Raw genomic sequence first — 25,131 nt, forward strand, 5'->3', positions numbered from 1 at the left:
TCACTGGGAAAAACAATTGTCATGGATCATGCTTCAGAGTCAGTGACTGAAAAACATGTAGGCCATTTTATAAAATAGCATTCTTTCATTTAGTCTATGTCTATGTTTACAAGTGGGCAAACTATTACATATATTTTCAAATTAATCCAAAAACTGTTGTGTATTATTTCTGATGGGCAAAGATAGTGATGATTAATTATGCATCTAGATGCAGCTTTGAAATAAAACAAATTATACCAGTAATAAAAACCAAGAACCAATTCAGAGATGAAATAAGAAGTTGCTACTTTAGAAACACGTAGTAAGCATACTACAACTGAGGGTGATAAACTAGTGGGGCTGAACGTGAAAATGTTAATGCAATTATTCATACACTAGTGATGAACAGAGGTATCTGGATTTACACAAAGATGTTGTCTTTTCTCTAAACAGAAAGGGCCTAACACTTGGTTGCTCTTAGCAAACAAACTGAATCCTAAGAATGATGGCGTTCTGGTGAAGGTGGTGGTCAATTCCATTGATCACTCCTGATAAAGTAAAGCATAAAGCATCACATGGCAAGACTGGTCAGGTCAACTACTTCCCCAGGGCCTTCCTGGTGGCAAGGAGGGTTAGGGAACATCTGTGCCTTTAGGGACAGACAGTTCAGTCTTAAGTAAATGATTGCGCTATGTTTTCATATGAAAAACATTTACACATGAGGGAAAAGAATCCTGTTAGTCCATATTTCCTATTTTAAATTTGTTAAACAGAGCTACCACAGATAAGCTGGTATCAGACAGAGAAGCCCAAACATGTTTTAAGTGACGCTCACAAAAGCAACTGAAGTAGAGGATAAAATGGTACAGGTATGGTGTGCATCATTTTTGTCCCTGTGTGGATACAGGTCAAGTACATAACACATGGGAAAATGGGAGTCTGATAAAAATGGGAAAGAAAGTAGTAAAGGCTCAAATGGCTGCTGGGCACAAATCACCCAAAGACCCTACAAACATGTGCAGGGATAGTGAGGACAGTGAGAAGATCGCAGAGCACCAACAAGGCACAGCAGAGGGAGAGGAAGTTCATGACAGTGGCAGGACAGAATCGAAAAGGGAAAGGGTGGGGAGAACGGCTGGGAACAGTGAATCCTGCAGGTGCAGAAAGTGTAGGGCAAGTTAAATTAACCAGGTGGAGACTGCACTGTGAGAGGTTAGTAAAGAGAGAAGCCAGGAGGACCCTGGAGGGAAGGAAGCCGAAGAGAAATTTAACTAGGCAAAGCTGAAGTAGGCAGTAAAGATAACATCTTTAAGGGAAATGAATCAGACAAGAAGAGGAAGGAAGACTGGATAAAGAATGACAAAGACTGCCCATGAAAGAGAGAAAACGAATAGAATGAAAGGAAAATGAGAAGACATAGTCAAGTGCACACCTCTGCACACCTCTGACAACGAGGGAAAACGCAAGAGTGGCACACGTTATCAAGTTGAATAGTGACAGCATAGGGACCGGAGAGCTAAGAGGCAGATTTGCTGCAAGAGGGAAGGAATGTCACTTAACTAAAAGACACAGAATAAATCCAAATCCAGCCTCCTCCTAAAGAATCCCACTAAGCTAATGGAGGACGAGAGTAACAAAGTCTGGGCCTCTTTTAAAGGCAAATCATATGAAAAGAAAAAGAAAAATTGCACAGCAAGATTTTAAAAATGAATATGAAACAAGGCTAGTGTTTGTGTGTATGGTACATGGAAAAAAGAAGATTCATAGAAATACTGGGTTCTACCCCACAAGAAATTCCATCCAATGACATTCCCCGAAGGCCGACAATTGGCCTTCACCAGGCTAAGCACTGGGGAGAAAAAGTGGGAGCGCGTTCTAGTCCCTCACCAGAGTTAACAAAGTATTGTGCTACAAAACAACCCTGTACTGCATGTAATATTATTATACTCAAAACTGTTTTTCTTCAAATATTAATGCTTATTGCATGCACAAAAACAAAACAAAACAAACAAAACAAAAACAAAAAACCAACAACCCTGGATGGGAAGCCAGAAGATCAGGCCTAATTTAGGAGCTTTTTAGCTGTGACTCAGACCGTGATTTCTTTACATGTAGAAAGAATAGGCTGTGGAAATTTTCTGAAATTACTTTTACTTTAAAACAAATAATCAAGTAGTACATACCAAATAGGTTGGCTAGAAAAATGAGAAAATACACTAAAAGGAAAGAAAAGAAAAAATATCACCACAATTCCACCATTCAGAATTACATCTTTTTTGATGTATACTATATTCTTTATGTACTATTTTATAATCATCTTTATTTTACTGAAAAAAAAAATCCATCATAAAGATCATTCCATATCTTTAAAAATACTTCTCTAATATAATGAAAAATTGTCACATGGTATTATTATATTATACTAGATGCCTGCTGCATGAAGAGATTCGCGCAATAGGCCTTCCCTTCCCTTGGCTGCTGGCACCAGTTTTCCTCTGGCACCCAGGACCCAGGGCTTCGCTCTGGCTGGGCTCTGGCCAGAGCCCCCCACCCCAGCTGTGAGGCTTCGCAGCTCGGCCCATCCCAGGGGTGTGAGGCCTCCCAGCTCCGCTGATCCCGGGGCGTGAGGCCTCATGGCTCAGCTGGCTTCGGGTACATGTGGCTTCGCTCCACCACTTGGAGCCTATGTATGCAAATTAACCGCCATCTTTGTTGGTGGTTAATTTGCATATCACCCTGATTAGCCAATGGGAAGTATAGCGAAGGTATGGTCAATTACCCTTTTTGTCTTTTATTAGGTAGGATAAATGTTTCATAAATTAATCAACCCTTTATTGATAGAAATTGAAATTTTCCTTGTTTTTATTTATTTATTTTTCATAAAATATTTGTTGAGTATCTGTTTTTGTGCCTCGTTGAGAAGCCTAGTGCAGCGGTCGGCAAACTCAATAGTCAACAGAGCCAAATATCAACAGTACAATGATTGAAATTTTTTTTGAGAGCCAAATTTTTTAAACTTAAACTATATAGGTAGGTACATTATTATTAACTTAATTAGGGTACTCCTAAGGCTTAGGAAGAGCCACACTCAAGGGGCCAAAGAGCCGCATGTGGCTCGTGAGCTGCAGTTTGCCAACCATGGGCCTAGTGGAAAGAATGAAAGTAACTTTATTAGTTATAGGAGTAATAATAAATGTTAGCTAGGGGCCAAGAGGTATTGGTGTTTAGCCATTAACTGGCTATGTGGCCTTGGTCAGGCTCCTTCTATTTTTAAAACATTGCTTGAAGAAGTACCCTTTTAACTGAATCTCTGCATGTATGCTTGAATATTTTCCTACAATAGATTCTTGGATGTAGAATTGTCAGGTCCAAGGACACTAGCAATTTGAAAATTAAAATAAAACAAAACAAAACACCCTCCACAAAGAATAGATCAGCCTTATACTATTACTATCAGTGTTTCAACTTTGGTATTTTAAGTTTAAAACTTGTTGCCATTTTGTGAAGGAAAAATACCATATCATTTATTGTTTTAATTTCTATTAAACTGATCACTGGAAGGTGAATATTTTTCCTATGCTACCATATATATATATATATATATATATATATATATATATATATATATATAATTTCTTTAAGAATTCTTTTAAGAATGTCCTGTACACACCCTTTGCCAGTTTTGCTATTGGTGATCTTTTCCTTGTTGATTTTTTATAGTTTTTAATATGTTAAGGGTATTACATTAATTTCATCTGTCATATGTTTTATGAAATTCTTCCCCATCTTAGGCTATTGTTTGTTTGTTCTTTTTGACACATGGGCACACCTCATTTCATTGTGCTTCACTAACAAACTGAGGGCTTGTGACCATCCTCCAGTGAGCAAGTCCATGGGCACCATGTCCCCAACAGGCTCAGAAAGTGTAGGGCAAGTTAAATTAACAAGCATTTTTAGCAAATAAGAATTATTTTAAGTATTTTTAAAAATATGTTTTTATTGATTTTAGAAAGAGAGGAAGGGAGAAGGAGAGAGAAACATCAATGAGAGAAACATCCATTCACAGCCCCCTAACCCCCGCCCCTCCCCACTAGGGATTGAGCCTGAAACCTGGGCTTGTGCCCTGACCAGGAATCGAGCCTGCATGGGAAGATGCCCAACCAACTGAGCCACACTGGCCAGGGCTATATGCACGGGAAACCCATGTGACTTGCTTTATTAGAACGTTTGCTTTATTGTAAAGGTCTGGAACTGAGCCCCAATATCTCTGAGATATGACTGCACATCATTTTAAAGTTTCTATTATTTAAATCTAATAATCTGTTTTAAATGTTTTCTGATCTTAGAATCAAGATGAAAAAAATAATTCCTTAACCCATGATTCATCTACATGCCTTCTGTACAATTAGATTTTAGTTTTTTATAATTAAATCTGAAAATACTGATAAAAATTTTTGAACCTATTTCTCAGAAAGTGACAATAAAGGTAGACATGCTAGAGCCTTACCATCACTTTCAGCAGACGAACACCACTTGTACCTAATAGGGAAAACAGGGGCCTCCTGAAAGGCCTTCCTCATGCTCCACCTCCTTCCGAAAACATCGCCATGCAAACACACTTTGTCCCACTTGACTCTGTCAGTGGGAAAAGTGCCCCCCCTCTTGTTTCACATTCTAATCCTGTGTTTCCTTAGGCCTCTGGGACTTCCCTCTTATCTATACCTTCAATGTCTCCCCTCAAGGAACTCTTTCCCGTTTGAAGGTCTCTCTATAAAGACCTCCTCGACCTCCTGTGCTTTCCACTAGTTACTGCCCCGCACTTCCTTTCCTTTGAATTCAGCTTCTTGGAGAAGCAGTCTATTCTGACGGTCTTTCCCTTTGGGCTGGAGACAATCTGATTCATACTTTCAGGACTCTCCATCAAACCATCTTCTTGAAAGTCACAATTGCTGCTTCTCAGTTACCAATCCTAAAGGGCACTTTTCAGTTCTGATTTAACCTCTCCTCTCTTTGGCATTTGTCACTGTTGACCATACCTTTCCAACATCTTTTCCTATCGACTCCATAACACAGCTTTCTCCTAGTTTTCCTCTTACCTCTACTAGGGTGACTTTTCGGCCGGTTTGCTCATTCTTCCTCACCTGCATAGCCACGGCTCTGCTCTTTGCCCACTTGAGAACTACAGGGAGCCGGTAAGAATGCTGCTAGCTCTTATCTAAGACAATGGCAATGGAAATGGGAAGGGAAATCAGTGGGAGGGCCTGAGAGAAAAACATTTGATGGACTATAGAGTGATTGGGGGGCGGAGGAGGAGAAGGTGAGAGACAGGGAGTTGCTCAAAATAATGCAGACATGCAACTTTAACTGGTTGGGCTCTTCCTTAACCATGACAGGGCCTTTAAGGAGGTAATTAAGTTTAAATGAGGTCATAAGGGTGGGGCTCTAATCTATAGGACTGGTGTCCTTATAAGAAGAGGAAGAGATGCCAGAAATCTTTCTCTTCACACCTGCACCAAGGCAAGGTCACGTGAGGGCACAACAAGAAGGTGGCCACCTGCTACCCTGCTGCAATCTTGAAGTTACAGCTTCCAGAACTGTGAAAAAATAAATTTCTGTTGTTGAAGCCACCCAGGTTGTGGTATTGCTACGGCAGCTTGAGAACACTAATGTGGAAATGTATAGGTAAGTAAAATGAAGTCAGATGACTGAGAAAAAAAAGGTCAGAAATTATAAAGATGAAAGAATGAATAAAGTATATTTAAGAAAAGAGTAGAATGATGAGTGAGAAAGGTTGAAAAGGAGTATGACACCAGGTTAGTGTTCTAACAGCTCTGAAAAAAGGACTGATGATTTACAATCTTAATCAGTCTGAAACCTATGCTGTAACATTAAAGTAAACTCAAATGTCTGTGCAGGCCACAGTGTAAGGTGAATGAGGGAAGCCACAGTCAATACTACAGCACTGTGACAGGCTGGAGGTGGATGACCAGCCATGGGAGCAGCCCACTGTCTCAGCTCCAGCTGGCAGATGCCACGGAAGAATGCACAGTGTGGATTATTTTCAAGAGAAGTCAGAAGTCTACACTTACTAGTATGTAGACTCTTTTTGTATTTGGACAACTAATGAAATTACACACACGCACAGTGGACTCAACCAAAGATACCAGGAAAGATAACTTGAAAAGACATAATAAAACATCCAGCCTTTGATTACAGCTAACAAAGTAACCGGAACCAGATTTGCTGAAAACAACCAAAAAAACTGGACAAAATATACAAACCAGCAATCTTCAAGACACTAAATCAGAGACAACAAAGAATAGCGTTCCCCAAGATAGGGAAAATAAAGGAGATGAGCCCTACAATTGCCCAGTTGATCACATGTTTACCACATGTTTCCAGGCCATGGCACCGGGAGATGAAACCTGCATGGAGCCTGGTGACAACATGAGTAAGCGCTGACAGTTTGGGAAACTAAAGTGGGCAGAGCTCAAGAATGCCAGAGGACACAGGCTCATGGTGAGCAAACCTGAAGACCTACAGAGCACTGATGAGCACATGTACTTAGAAAATTCAGGAGCAGGGCCTGTGCCCGCCAGCTGGCTCGGAGAGCCTCACCACTCAGAGGGCACTGGGAGAGGGATCGTGTCAGTAGTGAGGAATAGGTAGCCCTAGACTAAACATGGTTCCAGTCCCACCCTAAAAGCAAGACCTGAAAGGATTACACAGTTTTCAAGCAGCTTAGCCACATTCCAGACAGAGCTCAAGAATATTTCCGGGAATACAAAAATATCTAGCAGCCAATGACAAAAATTTCAGTGTGTGGCATCCAATACAAATTTACCAGGAGTGGGGGGCAAAAAATAAGAAAATATAACCCATAATAAAATAACCCATAATAAAATATAACCCATAATAAAAATACCACAGGGAACTAACCCAGAAATGACACAGATGTGAGAATTATCAGACAAAGACATTATCACAGTTGTAATTGTATTCCACTTGCTCTAAAGGTAAAGTAGAAACATGAAAGATATATAGAAGACCCAAACTAAATTTTCAGAGATGAAAATTAAAATGTCTGAGATGAAAAATATTCTGGATAAGATTAAAGGTAGAGAAGATATTGCAAGGGAAAGATTAAACCACTTGGAAGACATAGCAATAGAAACAATCCAAGATGAAACACGGACAAAAAAGAGTTTAAAAAATAAACAAAGCATTAGTGAGCTGTGGGACATCTTTTTTTAAGATATGCTTTTATTGATTTTTTTAGAGAGAGAAGAAGAGAGAGGGAGAGAGAAACATCAATTGGCTGCTTCCTGCATGCCCCACACTGGGTACCGAGCCGCAACCCAGGCATGTGCTCGGACCAGGAATGGAACCAACAACCTCTGGGCACATGGGATGATGCTCAACCAACTGAGCCACACTGGTAACATGGGACATCTTCATATGGCTTAACATACATGTAATTGGAATCTTCAAAGAAGAGGAGAGAAACAATTGGGCACAGAAAAAAGAATAAGGCAAAAGAAAAAGTGGCCCTAAATGTTTCAAATTTGATGAAAAGTATAAACCTACAGAACCAAGCTCAACTAACCCCTAGCACAAGAAATACAAAGAAAATCACAACTAAGCACATCATAATTAAAGTGCCCAAAACTAGTGATAAAGAGACATCTTAAACATAGCCAAAGTGGGGGAAAACATGCTACGCAGAGGAACACAGATAAGCATAACAGTCTATTTCTTGCTGGTATCTTTCCAGTAACAGACAAACAAACAAACAAACAGAAAATCTTTCAACACAGAACTGTATACCAGATGAAAACAGCTTTCAAAAAGAAAGGTGAAACAGACCTTCTTAGACATGCAAAAAGAAAAGGTACTCATTTTTAGCTAGCCAACACTACAAGATATGTTAAAGGGAATTCTTTAGGCAAAAGAAAAAACGATAGGTGGAAATGTGAATCTACATAAAAGAATGAAAAACGTTGGAAATGTAACAAAATGGATGAGTATGTAGGACTTTAATATTTTTTATCTCTTCAAATGTGGCAGTTTAAGAAAAAGAAAAATAACATTGCAGTGAGTGGCTTATAGCATGTATAGAAATAAAATATATGAATACAGCAATATATTGCCACGTATAAAGAACTATGGGGAAATATGAGAAAACTGTCTCACCAAAAAAGAGAATATCAATAAAGAAATAGAATTTACAAAAGAAAGAACACCAAATCTATATAAACTCTTCCAAAAAACTGAAGGGATGGGAATCATTCCCAATTCATTCCATGTGGTTAGTTTACCCTGATACCAAAACCAGCCTAAAACATAACAAGGAAAAAAAACTATAGACCTGTGCTCCTCATGAACAAAATCAAACAATTTTAAATAAAATTTCAGAAATCAAGCCAATTTATGCTAAGAATGAAAGTTGGTTTACTATTTAAATATCTATGTTATTTACCACATTAAAACATTAAAAAATGCATATGAGTATCTTAACATGCAGCAAAAGCATTTGACAAAAATCCAACATCCAAAAAAAAAAAAAAATCCAACATCCATTCCTGATACAAACTCTTGGAAAACTAGAAAATGGAGGAAACTACCTGAAAGGGCATTTATGAAAAAAGCTCTATAATAATATCATAATTAATGGCAATAAAAAGAGAATGAATGCTTTCCCACTTATTTTCCATAACATCGGGAAGAAGAATGTCTACTCTCCCTGTACTTGGGTACAATGGACTCAGTTAAGTTAAAGAAATAGAGATGACCTTTTGGGTACATACTGGGCTATAAATAGTATTCACTAGCCTATGGTTTTCAAGTCATGAGAAATGTATCTTGATTCATCCTGATTCTAAGAAACTACGAGTACAGGGAAAGCCCAATGGCTTTAGATGAACTGGAGCATTTAGACATATCTGAACTTCTCATGAAAATTTAGTTTCAGGAGCTCCTCAAACACTATGTTCGAAAGGAGAAGCCAAGCTGCTCTGACAGTCTTGAGAAGCTGGGATGTTTGTGAGGCGTTTTGAACTTGAATCTGGAGAATATGGCAAGGATCTCTGTATCACCTGGAAACAGGTATCCAACGTAGTCAGGTGACTACAGTCTTTCATTCACATATTAGGTAAAAAGTTTTAAAAACCTGTTCAAGGACACTGAGAGCACTGTTTCCATGATGTATTAAATGTGGTCATTTTTTTGGTTGTTGAAATAGAGTTTGTCCTTATTGTTCCAGTTATATTCGTAAAATATTTTTTATTGAGTTTTAGAAAGAGGGGGGGGGGGGGAGAGAGAGAGAGAGAGAGAGAGAGAGAGAGAGAGAGAGAGAGAGAGAGAGAGAGAGAGAGAGAGAGAGAAACATCCATGTGAGAGGAAAACATCAATTGGCTGCCTCCTGCACACCCATTTTTGGGGACTGAGCCCAAAACCAATGTGCCCCGACTGGGAAATGAACCTGCAACCCATTTGGTGATGGGATGATGCTCGACCAACTGAGCCACCCTGGCCAGGGCCAGTCTATTTTTTCATATGTGTAATCTCTCGTGGAGTATAATCTCCTCAGGGTCAGTGACTGTATTATCAACTATTATATAAAATTTCAAAACATACTTGGCAGATAAAACAAAAAACCAGAAAGACCTGGGATGTGTTTGGACCTTTTGACAGATGAGAGGGAAAGCCTGGAAAGAATGAAAAGCACAGATGAGGAAAGAGAGGGCCTATGATCTGGTACTGGATCACAGCCTCTCAGACTTTGTTTCTCCTCATGGAAAAGAGGGTTCAGAATACTGGTCTGCATCTCTCCCAGGGCAGTGGGGAGACTCAAATGTGATAATGTGCGTGACTGTGCTCTGAACTGATACAGGGCTATATACAGCGAATACATTTTCTCTGTCAAAAAGAAAGATTTTAAACTTACAGCAAAATGGTGTGTTACCAAGGAGCCTGACAACACTGAATATAGTTACACACACACACACACACACACACACCTGGGAATCAGGAGACATAGGTCTTGCTTGGTCCTAGGCTGACATAAATGTGTCCTGTGCAATTTGCACAAGACCTTTCCTATTAATTTTCTTGATTATAAAACAAGGGATACAGAAAGAATTTCTAAGGCATCTTCTAGGTCATGATTCGGTGACTCTTTTAAATGCCATTTAAAACTCATGCTTATCTCTTGTCTGTAGACTGAAATATTATCTTGCAAAAGAATGCATGCTTTCATTTGATAATTCCTGTAAATTAGACTGTAATCTGAATCAGAATTTTTGAACCGGAAGACATTATTTTTCAAAATGTCAAAGCGTATAATAGGGTTAACTTGAAAAAGTATTTCCTTGAAGGAAATGCAGCAGGGATTATCTGTGTGCACGTGTGTAAGCATGCACTCATGTGTTATGGGGGTGATGGGAGGGCACAACAGATAGCTAATTTGTCCTAGGCATGTTTGAGGTATGTAATAGTTTGCTAGTAATGTGTGAGTATAAAGTTTGGGCTTAAAATTAGGTACAAAATAATCTGCCATAACAAAAATTGAGAAATATTTGGGGAATGTTTTGATGTAATTTTTTGAAGTTAAAAGAGGAATTTTCTATTTATGTATTAAGTGATTTAGCAAGTAACAGATAAAAATACGAAACTTCCTAGAGATCTTTTAAAATGAATACCTCAAAATAGATTGCTCAAATACATTAGACATTTGTAGAAAATGTACAATGCTAGTGTTCTGGGTACTACCTTTTTTCTTTAATGCCTAAAAATAGACATAATTTTTTTTTCACCACATAATCTACTTGTTTTCAGTTAATGTCATTTCAAAAGTTACTCAAACTAAGATAAATGACATGACAAAATGTGTCCACAGAAAGAAAACTTTAGTGTGATATTTTAACTTAATTTTATTTCTTACAACTTTTCATACACTTCCTCAACATCCAATCATTAAAATATTCTCCTCAAAGCAGTTAAACTCTTTTATTTTATATTATTTTTAATTATTTTTTTTGTTAATCCTCACCCAAGGATATTTTTTCATTGATTCTTAGAGAGAGTGGAAGAGAGACATCAACGTGAGAGAGACACATCTATTGCTTGCCTCCAACAGGGGTGGTGATTGAGAATGCAACCAGGTACGTGCCTTTGAACCCATGACCCTTCAGTCCACAGGCCAATGCTCCATTCACTGAGCCAAACTGGCCAGGGCAACAGCTAAATAAACTCTTTTAAAAATTAATGATCTGAAACTTAACTAAGAGTGTGATGTTTTGAAAAGGAAAATGAGAAATTGTCCTTAATAAAAAATGACAACTATCTATCACTGTAAATTATTTAGGAAGAGAAGTTGCTTACTGTGTCATAGATTCTGAGCCACATCTGAAATCCTGAGACTTGTCCTTGCTGACTGACTATTGTAAAAGAAGAATAAAACAAACAAACAGTAAGTCAAAAATTAGAGAAGATAACCAGGTAATATTCACATGCTGAAAACCCACCAACTTGCTGAAGGAGGAGAGAGCATGCCAGGCTCTGAACACAACTATACCAACAGTTCTCTTAAGTGCTCTGTAAGGAAAGCCAGCTTACATGTGTGTGGCAAACAAAGTCCTATAGCATCAGCCTAAATTAATCTAGTAATACTAGATGGTTTGCTACTTAAGTTCATTGCATCTTGACTTCGTAATCTCTTCAGTATATTCTATATTTTCACAGTCTACTCAACTATATGTAAAATATTGAATCAGAGTTCTTTCCCGCCTGTCCACACAACCTCTCAGACAGTTTTGTGACTTCCATTCCTCTTCATGGATACCCTTGATTTGGAGAGGAAGGGAAGAAGAGAGGAAGACGAGCAAAGCAAAAAGATGAATAAAGGGATGAGAACCTAGAGACTCCTGCTTCCCCAAACCTCTCAACTTCTTACTGATGCTTTTAAATTTAGATGCAGCGAGACTTAAACATGAAAGGAATGATTAGTGGAATGATTTTAAGTGCTCTTACTGATTACATGGCGATTAACCAAGAAGAAAATAACTCATAAGTAGCTTTGTAAAAGAGAAATGGGCCATGCAAAGAACTCATCCAAATATTTCTTATACACTTGAAGAATGAGTGGAAAATTAAGTAAGTGTTCACTTAATGCTTGCTGTAACTAGCACACCAGTTTAAACAAAGCAAATTTGATATAAAAATACTATAGCCCTATTTTTACATGCTGTTTATATAATCCTGCTATCTCTACCTTTTCCATATAATTCAAATCCATAATTTGTTTTTTAAAAAAGAGAGAGAGAGAAAAACAACAACAACCAGGGTCGGTGGTTAAATTCTAGCCTTGGTTCTGTCATTAATCCTCTATGTGACTGAAGTAAGTCGCTTCTCTTGGGGGTCTGTTTTTTACTTGGAAAGGGACAGCAGGGGCTCAGAATGGAGGCATGAACTATCACAACACCATTCTCTATTTTACAAATGAGCAAGTGGAGGCCCAGAGTCACCAAGAGTATAGAAATTGCCTGAAGGTTACGATCCTGCCTTTCAAAATGATTTAACAGCAAAACAATTTTTCAGTACAAATTTGTTTGGAAGCCTTGCATATAAATACTTAAAGGTAGAGGTACTCTAGGTAAAGCAAGGTTTGGTGGCCCGGACACCTTGACCCCCAGCCCACCCTAGAGCCGAGGAATCGGGTTCTACAGAGAGTTCACAACTGGACTAGACAGCTTCCTCAGGTCTCCTCTATTGCTCAAGTTCTGTTTCTAGGAGCACAGTTTTATGATTTTAAATAGTCATATAGATTTGATTCTTTGATCTTAAAATTTATTATAATGTGAGTTGTATTTGATGCTAAATCCTCCAATTACAATGCTTTCACTTAAGGACAAAATATCCTTCTGCATCAAGATGCAGTTTCCACAAATATACTAAAAGGTGAAGAAGACCTTCATTGTGATTCATGATTTGTAGTTTTGGATACTAATGTTACTCATTAAACAACCCATACTTGTGGAACACCACTCTACCAGTGAGGTACTGTGCTGGACACCAGGGATACAAAGCCGGGAGGCTCAAGGAGCTTGTACTCAAAAGGGGACAGGCGTGGACACAGCTAAGGAGGCAGAGGGAGATAGACGTTATGACAAAGGTGAACAGGAAATATGTGGGGGAAAAGAACACAAGGCTTGAATTGTAACAGGCTTTTAAGAAGGATTCAGCAGAAGGAGCATTTCATTAGATCTTAAGGGATAAATTGAAATTCTGATAATTGGAGAAGCACCAAAAATGACATAGTTCAAGAAAATGGGGTGAGCAAAAGTTTGAGGGTTGTGTCTGCAGGGCAGCATACTCAGGAGCCTGTTTTGGAGGATGAGGAAAAGTAGCTCAAAACTTCTACTGGGATCTCAAAAAAATTCACGAAATTTGGACTATGTGGACAAAGGTAGAGTCAACTAAGATTTCTGAGCTGGGAAGTCATGACTTGATTTCCATTTTAGGAAAGTCTCTCCAGCAGGCAGGTAAAAGGAACATTAAAGGCTGGAGCATGGAAGAATGAAGACTGCTGTAGGTAGGGATCAGGGGGCTGTTTCATAGCAACACCCTTCCGAAGCTCTTCCCCTCCAAAAAAACCTGGCATCCTTTATTGACTTCCACCCTTTATCCTTTTCATTCTTTACACTTCATTATTCCCATGGATTCAACAGCACATTTATGCTAATGACTTCCAACTCTATACGATGAACTCAGATCTCCTGTTTTCTTCATAATGATCTGGCAATCGCTGGTTTTCACCAAATTTTATAAACATAGTTTTTCTAAAACAGCTGGATCCGTAAATTTTCATCAAAAAGTGGCTTTTAAGTCTGAGTTCTCTTTTTTTTTGAAAGATATATATAGCTTTTTGAGGCCCAGTGCACGAAATTCGTGCACAGGAGGGGGGGGAGGGGGAGGGGGGGATAGGTCCCTCAGCCCGAACTGCACCCTCTCCAATCTGGGAGCCCTTGGGCTTAGGCCTGATCCCGTGGTTCTCTGCTCTCTGTGGACCTGCCTGCTTGACGCCACCACAGGCCCTGGTGTCTGCTCGCCGCGGGGGACTGTTTGCCGCTCGCTTCTGCGGTGAGAGCTTAAAGGACTGGGGGACTCTGGTGGTGCTGAGGGGACTGGGCGCCGCCATCTTGTGGCTATGGGCGCCATCATCTTTGTTGTGAAGTGATGGTCAATTTGCATATTCAAGCTTTATTAGATAGGATTGATTTTTTGGAGGAAGGGAGAGGAATAGAGAGGTAGAAACATCAATAATGAGAGAGAATCATTGATTGGCTGCCTCCTGCACACCCCACAGTGAGGATCCAGCCCGCAACCCAGGCATACTAGTATGCCCTGACTGGGAATCGAACCGTGACCTCCTGATTCCTAGGTTGACGCTCAACCACTGAGCCACTTAAGCCAGGATTAAGTCTGAGTTTCCAAATCTCTCCTGAGTCCCATAGAAGCCTTTAAGAGATTTGCAATTGGCTGCTGTACATATACTCAAACTTCATGTGTCTCATAAGTGAAATTCTAATTTTCTTCTACATAAAGGTGTTCAAACTGGAAACCTAGATTTCTCCTTTTCCTGCATGTGGATTTAGTTACCAAATTCTAGTTTCTCAATGTTTGGCTTGGATTATTGCAATGGCCCTTCCTGCTCTTACTTCTTCTAGTACTGCTTTCTCCTAGTCTTTTCAGAGTTTCTAGAATGAGCTTTTGAAAGAACCAATTTGATGCCATCTTCCATGCTTTACATCAATGGTTCCCAACCTTTTTTTTGGCCATGCCCCACCTAAGCATCTCTAAAATCCTGGTGCCCCCTACCCCCCGTGACATATAAATCTTATTATTCAAAAGTGAACTTCTATTCATGTGGAGGAAGCCTAAAAGGCCATTAACTTGGTCTAAACAAGCTTCCAAAGAACATGGCATCCATGAAAGAGAAAAATAAAAGAATGAAAGGACAGTTAAAGTACTGAGGAAGTAATCACTAAGAAATTGTTTAAAAAAATAATAATATAAGTGCCCATCAATAGATGAATGGATTAGAAAACTGTGGTACATCTACACAATGGAATACTACGCTGATGTAAAAAAAGAAGGAATTCTTACCATTTGCCACAGCATGGATGGAACTGGAGAGCAGTATGCTAAGTGAAATAAGCCAGTCAATGAAAGAAAAATACCCCATGATCTCACTCATATATGGATAATAAAGACCATTATAAACTGATGAACAAAAATAGATACAGAGGTAGAGCAGCACTGAACAGGCTTTCAAACTACAGTGGGAAGGCCATGGAGGGTTGGGGGTGGTGGTAAGAGATCAACCGAAGGACTTGTATGCATGCATATAAGCATAACCAATGGACACAAGACACTGGGGGGTAGGGGAGGTCGAGGGAAGGTCAAGGGGGAAAAAAAAGGAGACATATGTACTACTCTTGTAATACTTTAAGCAATAAAACAAAATTAAAGTAATAATAATATGAAGTGATATGAAAAAATAGCAAATAAAGTTTCAAAACATATCATAGAGAACTGAAATGCATAAATATGCCACAATACGTATTTATATACTGTATTAGTGGTCCGGTGCACAAAATTCGTGCACAGGGGAGGGTGTGTTCCTCAGCCTGGCTTGCACCCTCTCCAATCTGGGACCCCTTGAAAAATATCCTGCCAGTTTACAGGGATCGGGCCTAAATCAGCAGTCGGACATCCCTCTCGTAATCTGGGACTGCTGGCTCCTAACCGCTCACCTGCTTGCCTGCCTGCCTGATTGCCTCTAACCACTCTGCCTGCTGGCCTGCTTGCCCCCAAATGCCCCCCTGCCAGCCTGATCACCCCCAACTGCCCCCCTGCTGGCCTGCTCGCCCCTACTTTCCTTCCCCACTGGCCTGCTCATCCCCAACTGTCACCCTGCTGGCCTGCTCACTCCAAACTGCCCCCCTGCTGTCCTGATCACCTCCAACTGACCCCCACTGATGGCCTGCTTGCCCCCAACTGGCCCCCCTACTGGTCTGCTTACCCCCAATGGCCCCACCCCCCACCAGCCTGATCACCCACAACTGCCCTCCCCTCTTGACCTCTAACCACCTCTACCTCGGCCCCGCCACCATGGCTTTGTCCAGAAGAACATCTGGAAGGTCTCCTGGAAGGTCTCCCAGTCTCATTAGCATATTACTCTTTTATTAATATAGATACATTTGTCTGTAAATATGATTATGATTGCAGATATGAGTAGGACCAGGTAAAATTTTATAGAATGGGCCTTTTATTACAGATGGTTTGCCATGTATGCATTTTTTCTAAAGAAGTAAAAATTACTTTAAAAAATGTTTCAGGAAGACTTTGAGAAATTTACAGTATCTGCTTTTCTTCCAAGAAAGTTGTCACTTTTATGCCAGAGTGAGAATTATTTGTATGCTTTGTATGTCAGCATTGGGCCTCTGTGACTGGGGGGCACTTGACTTGAGAGTAATGATCTTGCTCACTGGCTGGGAGGTAGGGTGTGTGGCAGAGGAGATAAATACTCAGTTCTGGATTATTCATAGGTTGCTAACTTTCTGGATTGATTGTGCAAGCCCCTCCTTTTATTGATGTCCACCTTCTGTTGACAGACATCTACCCTGGGAGAGAAATGAGATGAAACTCTCTTTCTTTTCATTGTAAAAAGCATTTGAATTTCTAAGGTGTGATAAAGCCACCCAGCCATCCACAGTCAAGGTACACATTTTCATGGAGGATGTTCCCACTCTTGAATAAATTAAAACAATTTTTTTCTTTTAATTTAAACTTTCCTCTATAACTGTTTTCTTGTTACTTAAAAGACAGTTTTTTTTGAAACTGCTTCCAAAGCTTTTCAAGCTATATATGTCCTTGGAATTAATTTATAAATAAGAATTGAGCCCGGCGGTTGTGACTCAGTGGTTTAGCATTGACCTATGAACCTGAAGTCACAGTTTGATTCCAGGTCAGGCCACATGCTCGGATTGTGGGCTTGATACCCAGTACAGGGGCGTGTAGGAGGCAGCCAATCAATGATTCTCTCTCATCGTTGATGTTTCTATCTCTCTCCCTCTCCCTTCCTCTCTGAATCAGTAAGAATATATTTTAAAGAGAGAGAGAGAGAGAGAGAGAGAGAGAGTATATATGTTTGTAAATAAGAAAACATGTATTTGATGCTCTTAGAAAGTCTTATTTTCTTTCATTAAAACTTGTGCAGTGTAGGGAACTCCATAGATTCTCTTAATTTGAAGAAAGTTAGAGGGAAAGGTACTAATTCAGAGTTCCTCGGGAAAATGTGTCACTTATATATTTTTTTATGTTTATTTTTTTAAGTCAAAAATTGAAATATTTTCTATTCAGAAAATATATTTGGATCTAAATATCTTCTATAATTTTAACCCTAAAATATCAATTTAAATATTTTAAAAATGGTTTGGATGTTTGTTTTTTAAATAAGTTAGGTTACTGGAGTTCTACATGTTACTGGATCACCTGGGGTAATTTTCTGATTGGAAAATTAAGAATTATAGTCAGAGGGGAGGACATGAGAATTTTTAAAGAACATATCCAATTTACTTTAGAAGCCGAAACTCTCTTATCATGTGACTTGTTTTGATGTTTGTTAAACTATATTATCACATAAGCATTGTTGCTATTGGCACAAACAGTGACAGTTGATTCAGGTCATCTGAATGTCTACTGTCTGTTTTAATTTGTATGTTCGTTTTGACTCTGTCGTATGATCAAACTTCAGTGGAAGTCATGAGAACATATTATTTTTGCCTGCTCCCTACTTTACGTTGGAAATACTCTTTTTTACCCAGACGGACCTTAAGTTTGATGTAAGGCATTGTTTCCGTTGCCAACTTTTTTCTTCCTTGCCAAGTAAGAGAGTTGTGAACTCTTCAGTGATGCCTTCCCCAGGATATTTGCAGATGTGGTTGGGAAAAGTCATTTCATCCCCTACGTTTGCATGTCAGGTGCTGGGGTGCCCAGGTGCTGCCTCGCCTGCGCCCGGGCTCCCGCTCTCCCCCATCGCCGCGGGGATCATGTGGCCTGTGCCCAGGCTCCCGCTCGCCCCCATCGCCGCGGGGATCATGCAGCCGACCTGCGCCCGGGCTCCCGCTCGCCCCCATCACCGCAGGGATCGCGCGGCCTGCGGCCGGGCTCCAGCTCACCCCGATCGCCGTCGGAATCATGCAGCCACAGGCCAGCCCTGCTTTCTGACGGCCGCCTTTGCCCCCCCCCCTCCCCTCCCCCGCAGTTCTTGCCTGCCACCTGGGTTTCCGATCACCATTGTTCCATCCTTCCCCTTTCACCTCCCATCATTGCAGGGTATGCAAATTAACCACCATCTTTGTTGGCAGTTAATTTGCATATCGCCCTGATTAGCTAATGGGAAGCATGTCGGAGGTATGGTTAATTACCATGTTTGTCTATTATTAGATAGGATATAAGGCCCCTTGAACCATAATGCAAAGAATTCATTGTTATAACTCATTCTTGAATTGCTCCCCATAAAAATCAAATTGCACCCCTGTGGGGCATGCGTCCCATGAAGGGAACCACTGCTTTACATCCTTTGTTGTCTCCCTACTGACCTTTAGGATAAAACCCAGCTCTTAAACATGCCATACAAGAACCTTCCTGATTCTGTCTACTTACTTGTTGAGGTTCAGCTCTGTTTTTAATTTTGCATCCTAAGCTCCAGCCATGATGAAATATTTGTGGTGGCCCAAGTGTATAATGCCTTACAATATATCTACTCAGTTTGCCTCAAATGCACTTTCTCCTACAAAGCTCAATTTAGAAATGAACTTCTCTGGAAAGCCTTTGCTGATTTCATTATGCTTAGGTCAGGGACCATTTCTATTTATTCCCCTAGCATTTACTATAGAAATCTATCAGAACACTTCTATTATACTGTAAACCCCTCTGATGTTTGACTATCTACCTCCTCTTTTGAGAGAGAACTACAGAATTACAGAAATACAGAGAAGGCAGGCATGAGAAGCCGAGGCAATTAACGTTGAATATCTTCTCTTCAAGAAAGCATGGAGACAAAGTCAAGTAGGAGTGAGAGCTTAAGAGCTTGAGAAAGGTGGACATTATTTTGATCAGCCAGGCACTGTAAGGAATGGGATAGGGAGTCAATCAGGAAGAACAATGAATGAATGGTCAAGACCATGGGCTTCATTAAACCTGCAATCAGAAATAGATGCAGACAACCAATACAATTATGTGACTTTCTTCAGCAATGATAAAATTCCAGAGTAGAAGTGAGAAAAATGGATAACTGGTTTACCCTCAGGCCTGGGGACTGATAAGACAGGTGTGCAAAGTCACAAACACACCAAGCACAATGTATGCATCTGGCATCAAACAGATAAATAATTGCTTCCATGCATTTATTTCCTGGCATTTATCCCATCAGCATCGCCATTGCCTGGTGGGGAAGACAAGCAACTCAGACATGAGGTCCCGGGATGTGACTGGAAGAACCTTATGACATTAGTTGGGCCGGAAGAAAATGGCTTTGAGATGCGAGACCACGGAAGCCCCGGATCCCGTGGCCCCGCGTTGTAGTGAGATGCTGCTCAGCCGGAAGGACCCGCTGGGGCTCCACACCACGGACTATCCCAGACCTATTGGTCAGAGAAAACCTCTTAGGTCGGCCCTGGCCAGTGTCGCTCAGTGGACAGAGCATCAGCCTGCAGACTGAAAGGTCCCAGGTTAGATTCCAGCCAAGGGCACAAGACTGCGTTGCGGGCTCCATCCCCAGCGGGGGCGGTGCAAGAGCCATTGATCAGTGATTCTCTCGGATCATTGATGTTTCTCTCTCTCCCTCTCTCTCTGAAATCAATAAAAATATATGTTTAAAAAAATATGTATATCTAAATGACCTGGATTGGGGAGAGTGAAAACTGATTGATAACCAAGAAAGCAGGAAACATCAGAATAGAATAGCCCCCCTTTTTTTCTTTTAAAAAAAAAGAATGTTTTTATTGATTTTAGAGAGAGAAGAAAGAAGAGAGGGAGAGAGAGAGAAGTGTTGTTTGGCAGCCTCCTGCACACCCCCCACTAGGAATTGAGCCCACAACCTTGGCATGTGCACTGAACAGGAATTGAACCAGTGACCTCTCAGTGTATGCGATGATGTTCAACCAACTTAGCCACATTGGGTAGGCCCTCCCCCCAGCCCCTTTTGAATTCCTGCACACTAAAGAATCATCTGGATCACCCAATTCATCTTTTAGGCAGAACTATTCCCTAGAGATGGGAGATTAGGGAAGAAACCTGGAGACACTGGAGGAGAACTGGCAGTTTTACGAAGTCCACTGTCACCCTCTGTACACTGCTGAACATCTGCCTGTGTGCAACTCCATCACTGCTGATGTCCCCGATAGGGGTCAGGTCTGACCTCAGTACAGTTGCTCCTATTGGTTTACCCGATCCTTTATTCAGTAAACATTTATTTATACTTGCTTTACACCTGATGCTGGTAATTCAATTTTGAACAAAACAGCACCTGTCTTCAAGGAACTTTTAGCCCTTTTACTTCTATCCAAAAAGAAAGAAAGGAATAGAAGAAAAAAGTCATATGCATGAGCCATGAGAGAAGCAGTAAGAGATGCTTTTCCTTTTGACCTAATTTCCTTTACCTAATCTTTTCCTTCTTCAATCTTCATTATACTTACAGTCTGTCAGCAGTCCAATCTAAATGATTCCTTATTCCTCATCATCTCAGTATGTGTACATGTGTGTCTGTCTGTCTATCTATCCATCCATCTACCTACCTATTTATATTAAACAAAATTGTTTGGCCATGTGGCTTTTAAATTTGTTCTTCAGTTGCCATCTTCACAGGTTTATATCCATCATGTATATCTAAGCAGAAACCATTTTGTTTTATAATATCTATAACATACACACTTAGCAGCTATAACAGATTAAATAATTATACATGGGATTTGTGGTAATTACAAAAGTTGCAATAAAAAAACTTTATTCCTGCCTGTGAGTTTAAGGACGGGGTAATATGTAGCCTTCCTGATCTCGGAGGAATGCTTCCCCAGTGTAAGGTACACCAATGTGTAAGAGGCTGCTGCTTAAGCGCACCCACAGTAACGGGGAAGCAGAAATAGGGGTAAAAAGAAAGAAAAGACTCAAGTACAACAAAGCTCAGTAAAACAGTGAAAAAAGCAAACCTGTTGTACTGTGTTGAATGAGATCTTTTATGTTATGTGTGGATAAAAGAGACACTTAAGTAAAAAAGGTTCTTCTCTTTTTATGTCAACTAAAGGAGAACGATATTAAAACTAGAGGCCATTATGACACTGTCATTGTGACACTAAGTAATAACAAGAACATTAGCATACAGTTCATTTTCAATGGCCTATGGGAAGAGTAGCTTAATTTATCAAGCAAAGGAAATAAATGGTAGTCAAGAGCTATCTAAATTTAATTGAGTTTTATATAAACTCTTCAGGTTGAACCTCACACAGCTGGCTGGAGACATCTCTACGTAAATCTGTTGTTTTAAAGGAGGGCAGTTTATAGCTGCATTACAAATATTTACATATTTGCCAGTAATGAAAAACATGAAAGCAAAATTTCATGAACAGGGTCTTAAAATAAGGAAAATTTTTATTTAAGAAAAACATATATTCACACACAATATTATATACTTTAAAAAAATTAAAATAGAACAGTTCTCAATGGTGTGTGTGTGTGTGTGTGTGTGTGTGTGTGTCAGAGAGAGATTCTGAAAATTTGGCAATGTCTGGGGGACACTTTTCATTATTATAACTGGAGGGTGTTAGTGTTTTTGGCACCTAATGGGTAGAGGCAGGGATGCTGCTAAACATCCTATAATGCACATTCCCCTCAAAACAAAGAATTATCTAGCCCCAAATGCCAATAGTGCCAAGGCTGAGAAACCCTGGAGTGCTTGACAGAACAAGAGGGCAGCAGATTAGGGTGTCCAAGAACTTCTGAAAAAAGGTCATGCTGATTGTGGAGTCAGAAGACAGGGTGACTGATAAGCATCAATTCTGCCATTATCTAAAACAGTGGTTCTCAACCTTCCTAATGCCGCGACCCTTAATACAGTTCCTCATGTTTTGGTGACCCCCAACCATAAAATTATTTTCGTTGCTACTTCATAACTGTAATTTTGCTACTATTATGAATCATAATGTAAATATCTGATATGCAGGATATATTTTCATTGCTACATATTGAACATAATTAAAGCATAGTGATTAATCACAAAAACAATATGTAATTATATATGTGTTTTCCGATGGTCTTAGGCGACCCCTGTGAAAGGGTCATTCGACCCCAAAGGGGTCGCTACCCACAGGTTGAGAACCACTGATCTAAAAGGACAGTTTACAACTAGGAATGATTGGTTGGAAGCTCTCCCAATAACATCTTTCACATTTTAGATCTGTGATAGATTGAGAGGATATTACTCATATTTAAGTCAACCTTTGAAATATAATCACGAAAAGCAAACACTGTATCATTTTATCAAACAACCCTTACTGTCAGAAGGGTAGTACTGGGCCAAGTAGAACATTGGTTTGATGTAGCACAACATTACTTATTTTATACTTTTTGTACATCATTATTCAAAGAATAAAATCTATATTTGACTTCTCAGAAGAAATGTCCTACAAATACTTTTCAGTGGTTTATTGGAACAATTATGAATTCTTTATTGAGAATTTATATTATTCTCTAAGCTGAGTTTTCATGGAAAGTATAAGAAAATTAGAGGCTGGATGGACTCAGCTTCAAATCAGCTGAATAATCAGTGGGTTGCTAAAATTGAAAACAATTTCTCCCTTTTATTTTGTAAAAATATTAAGTAACTGAAGTTAGAAAAACATCAAGGAAATGATACATACCTAGTTTTGGGATGGAGACTGAAGAGGTATTCTCTCACAGTCTATTTATTTCAGAACCACTGGCAGTAATCTAGCTCCTACTCACAGGTTAGGTAAGTTGAAAAAACAAGCAGCCTGGAAGGGGGGTTATTCAGTTTGTTGAGGGTAACTGGGTTCTGAAAACTTGGAGGGGAATTGCCCAAAGTAGCAAGGAAACTGGGGGAAGAGACAAGGCAGGGGCGGAAGTACACATGCCAAATACAATGGCCAAGGCAAAGATATAAAGAAGAGAATAAGTAGCAGAATTGGTCCCCAGACCTTTAAGAAAGTCAAGACCTAATGAGTTCCTTTCAGGGTAAGAGAGATTGTGAAGGCTTTTAAAGTTCCCTTTAGTAACATGGCCAGTGAGGCTCAATATTTGAGCATCAACTCATGAACCCAGAGGTCACGGTTTAATTCCCCATCAGGGCACATGCCTGGGTTGCGGGCTTGGTCCCCAGGAGGGGGTATGTAGGAGGCAGCTGACTGATGTTGATGGTTCTCTCTCATTGATGTTTCTATCTCTCTCCTATTCTCTGAAATCAATAAATTTTTTTTAAAAAGTTCCTCTGTGTAGAGCAGTAAGAGACTATACTGTTGCAATCTCTGGTGTGAGGTGACTCACACTGGCTTTGCTGTCACATCACTGGAGTCCCGCACACTTTCTTTGTGGGACAAATATTTTTCAAATGTAAATGACATTTTTTGAAATCAATATTTTTTCCTCAAAATATTTATGTTATTGAAACAAATTATGGGGGAAAAGAAATACATACCAGTGTTGCCTATACTGAGACTCTTCATGGATACAAATAAATTCTTTAGTTTTACTTATAAGATTTTGATTTTGTTCTCTTTGGATAAAGAAAAAACATTTAATTATTCCTGAAATTTAAAAGCAAATCCAAGCATAGATTAATTTTATCTATTTAATATATCACATAACTGCATTTTCTTTGATAAACAAAATTACTAAACTAAAAAAGATATAAATTGATACAGGAAGGAGGCAATGCTAATTATGATTGCATTTTCAATGATTCAGTGTACATTAACTAACTTCTAGGTATTTGGAAGAACTATTTTGCCATACCAAAAAAAACACTGTCTACTATAAATTTGTTGTTGGATTTAACACAGTAATAAAATCATATTACTCCTCTGGTTAAAAATAATTTAGATGAACTCCTGGTACAAGGAACAGTAGATGGAAAAAACATTTTTTCCTATATGAAGTGATTTTTTAAGATAGTGAAATATAGCACAATTAATCCAGGCTTTAATAAACTGTCTACTTTTGAGATGAAGAGGGCAAATGAAAATTAGATATTTTGTGAACACATACATGCTTACTGTTTTTCTGAGATGTTGACAGAATTGCCAATGTAAAGTTTTGTGTGCGTGTGTGTTTGGCTGGAAGCAAAACCACCATTGTTAGCTGATCCTTTTGGGTTCTTTCCTCTTGTTCTGTACTAGACAAAAAAGCAGCTGGCCCTTAATAAGTGGAATATGCACATTGGTTTAGGAACCAGCTCTCTTTTGAATTGACCCAGCCTGCTCTCACTGACTACATGCTAAATAAAAAACTGAAAATAATTAAAACTCTTGCCACATGAAGAGATGAGTTATAATGGATATTTTTATAGTTCCCTTAGAACAGCAAAACTAATAACTATTATTCATTTAGTGAGTTTTTAGATAGACATAAGCAAAAATATCATAGCAATTTCTCCACATTCACATATATAATCCTGTGCATAATTATTACTATATGTTTGGTATTAAAAAAAACATGACTTGTTTTTGTCAATGTTTAAACATTTATAGAAGATAGAGAGTAATTTTCTTCTTGGGTTTTTAAAAAATATGTTTTTATTGATGTTAGAGAGAGAGGAAGGGAGAGGGAGAGAGAAACATCAATCGGCTGCCTCTTGCATGTCCCTACCAGGATCAAGCCAGAAACTGGGGCAACGCAGGCATGTGCCCTGACTGGGAACTGAACTGGTGACCTCTCAGTGCATGGGATCACACTTGATCAATTGAGCCACGTTGCCAGGGCTGGGTTTTGTTTTTATAACAATAAAAAAAGGAAACCAAGTGTTTTCAGAAACTAAAAAAAACACCTGGGCATTTTAGGAATAAAAAAAAAAAAGAA

At 39.4% G+C, this 25,131-nt stretch overlaps 1 protein-coding gene across 16 annotated transcripts in view; it reads right to left on the reverse strand.

The window, feature by feature from the left end:
* AHI1 (Abelson helper integration site 1) overlaps positions 1 to 25,131 on the reverse strand; it is a 179,341-nt gene that overhangs the window by 14,891 nt on the left and 139,319 nt on the right. For 10 of the 16 annotated variants that reach the window (XM_036316687.1, XM_036316691.1, XM_036316688.1 and 7 more), the window contains one exon: positions 11,362 to 11,417. The exons of 4 other annotated variants lie outside the window; for them this stretch is intronic. In XM_036316687.1, the coding sequence (XP_036172580.1) occupies positions 11,362 to 11,417 (56 nt within the window). Of the gene's footprint in view, positions 1 to 5,092; positions 5,195 to 11,358; positions 11,418 to 25,131 lie in introns of those variants that run through there. 2 more of the 16 variants (XM_036316694.1, XR_004968760.1) reach the window with 2 other exon arrangements.

Source organism: Myotis myotis, unplaced genomic scaffold (genome assembly GCF_014108235.1).
Source record: "Myotis myotis isolate mMyoMyo1 unplaced genomic scaffold, mMyoMyo1.p scaffold_m19_p_7, whole genome shotgun sequence".
In the NCBI taxonomy this organism is placed as follows: domain Eukaryota; kingdom Metazoa; phylum Chordata; class Mammalia; order Chiroptera; family Vespertilionidae; genus Myotis; species Myotis myotis.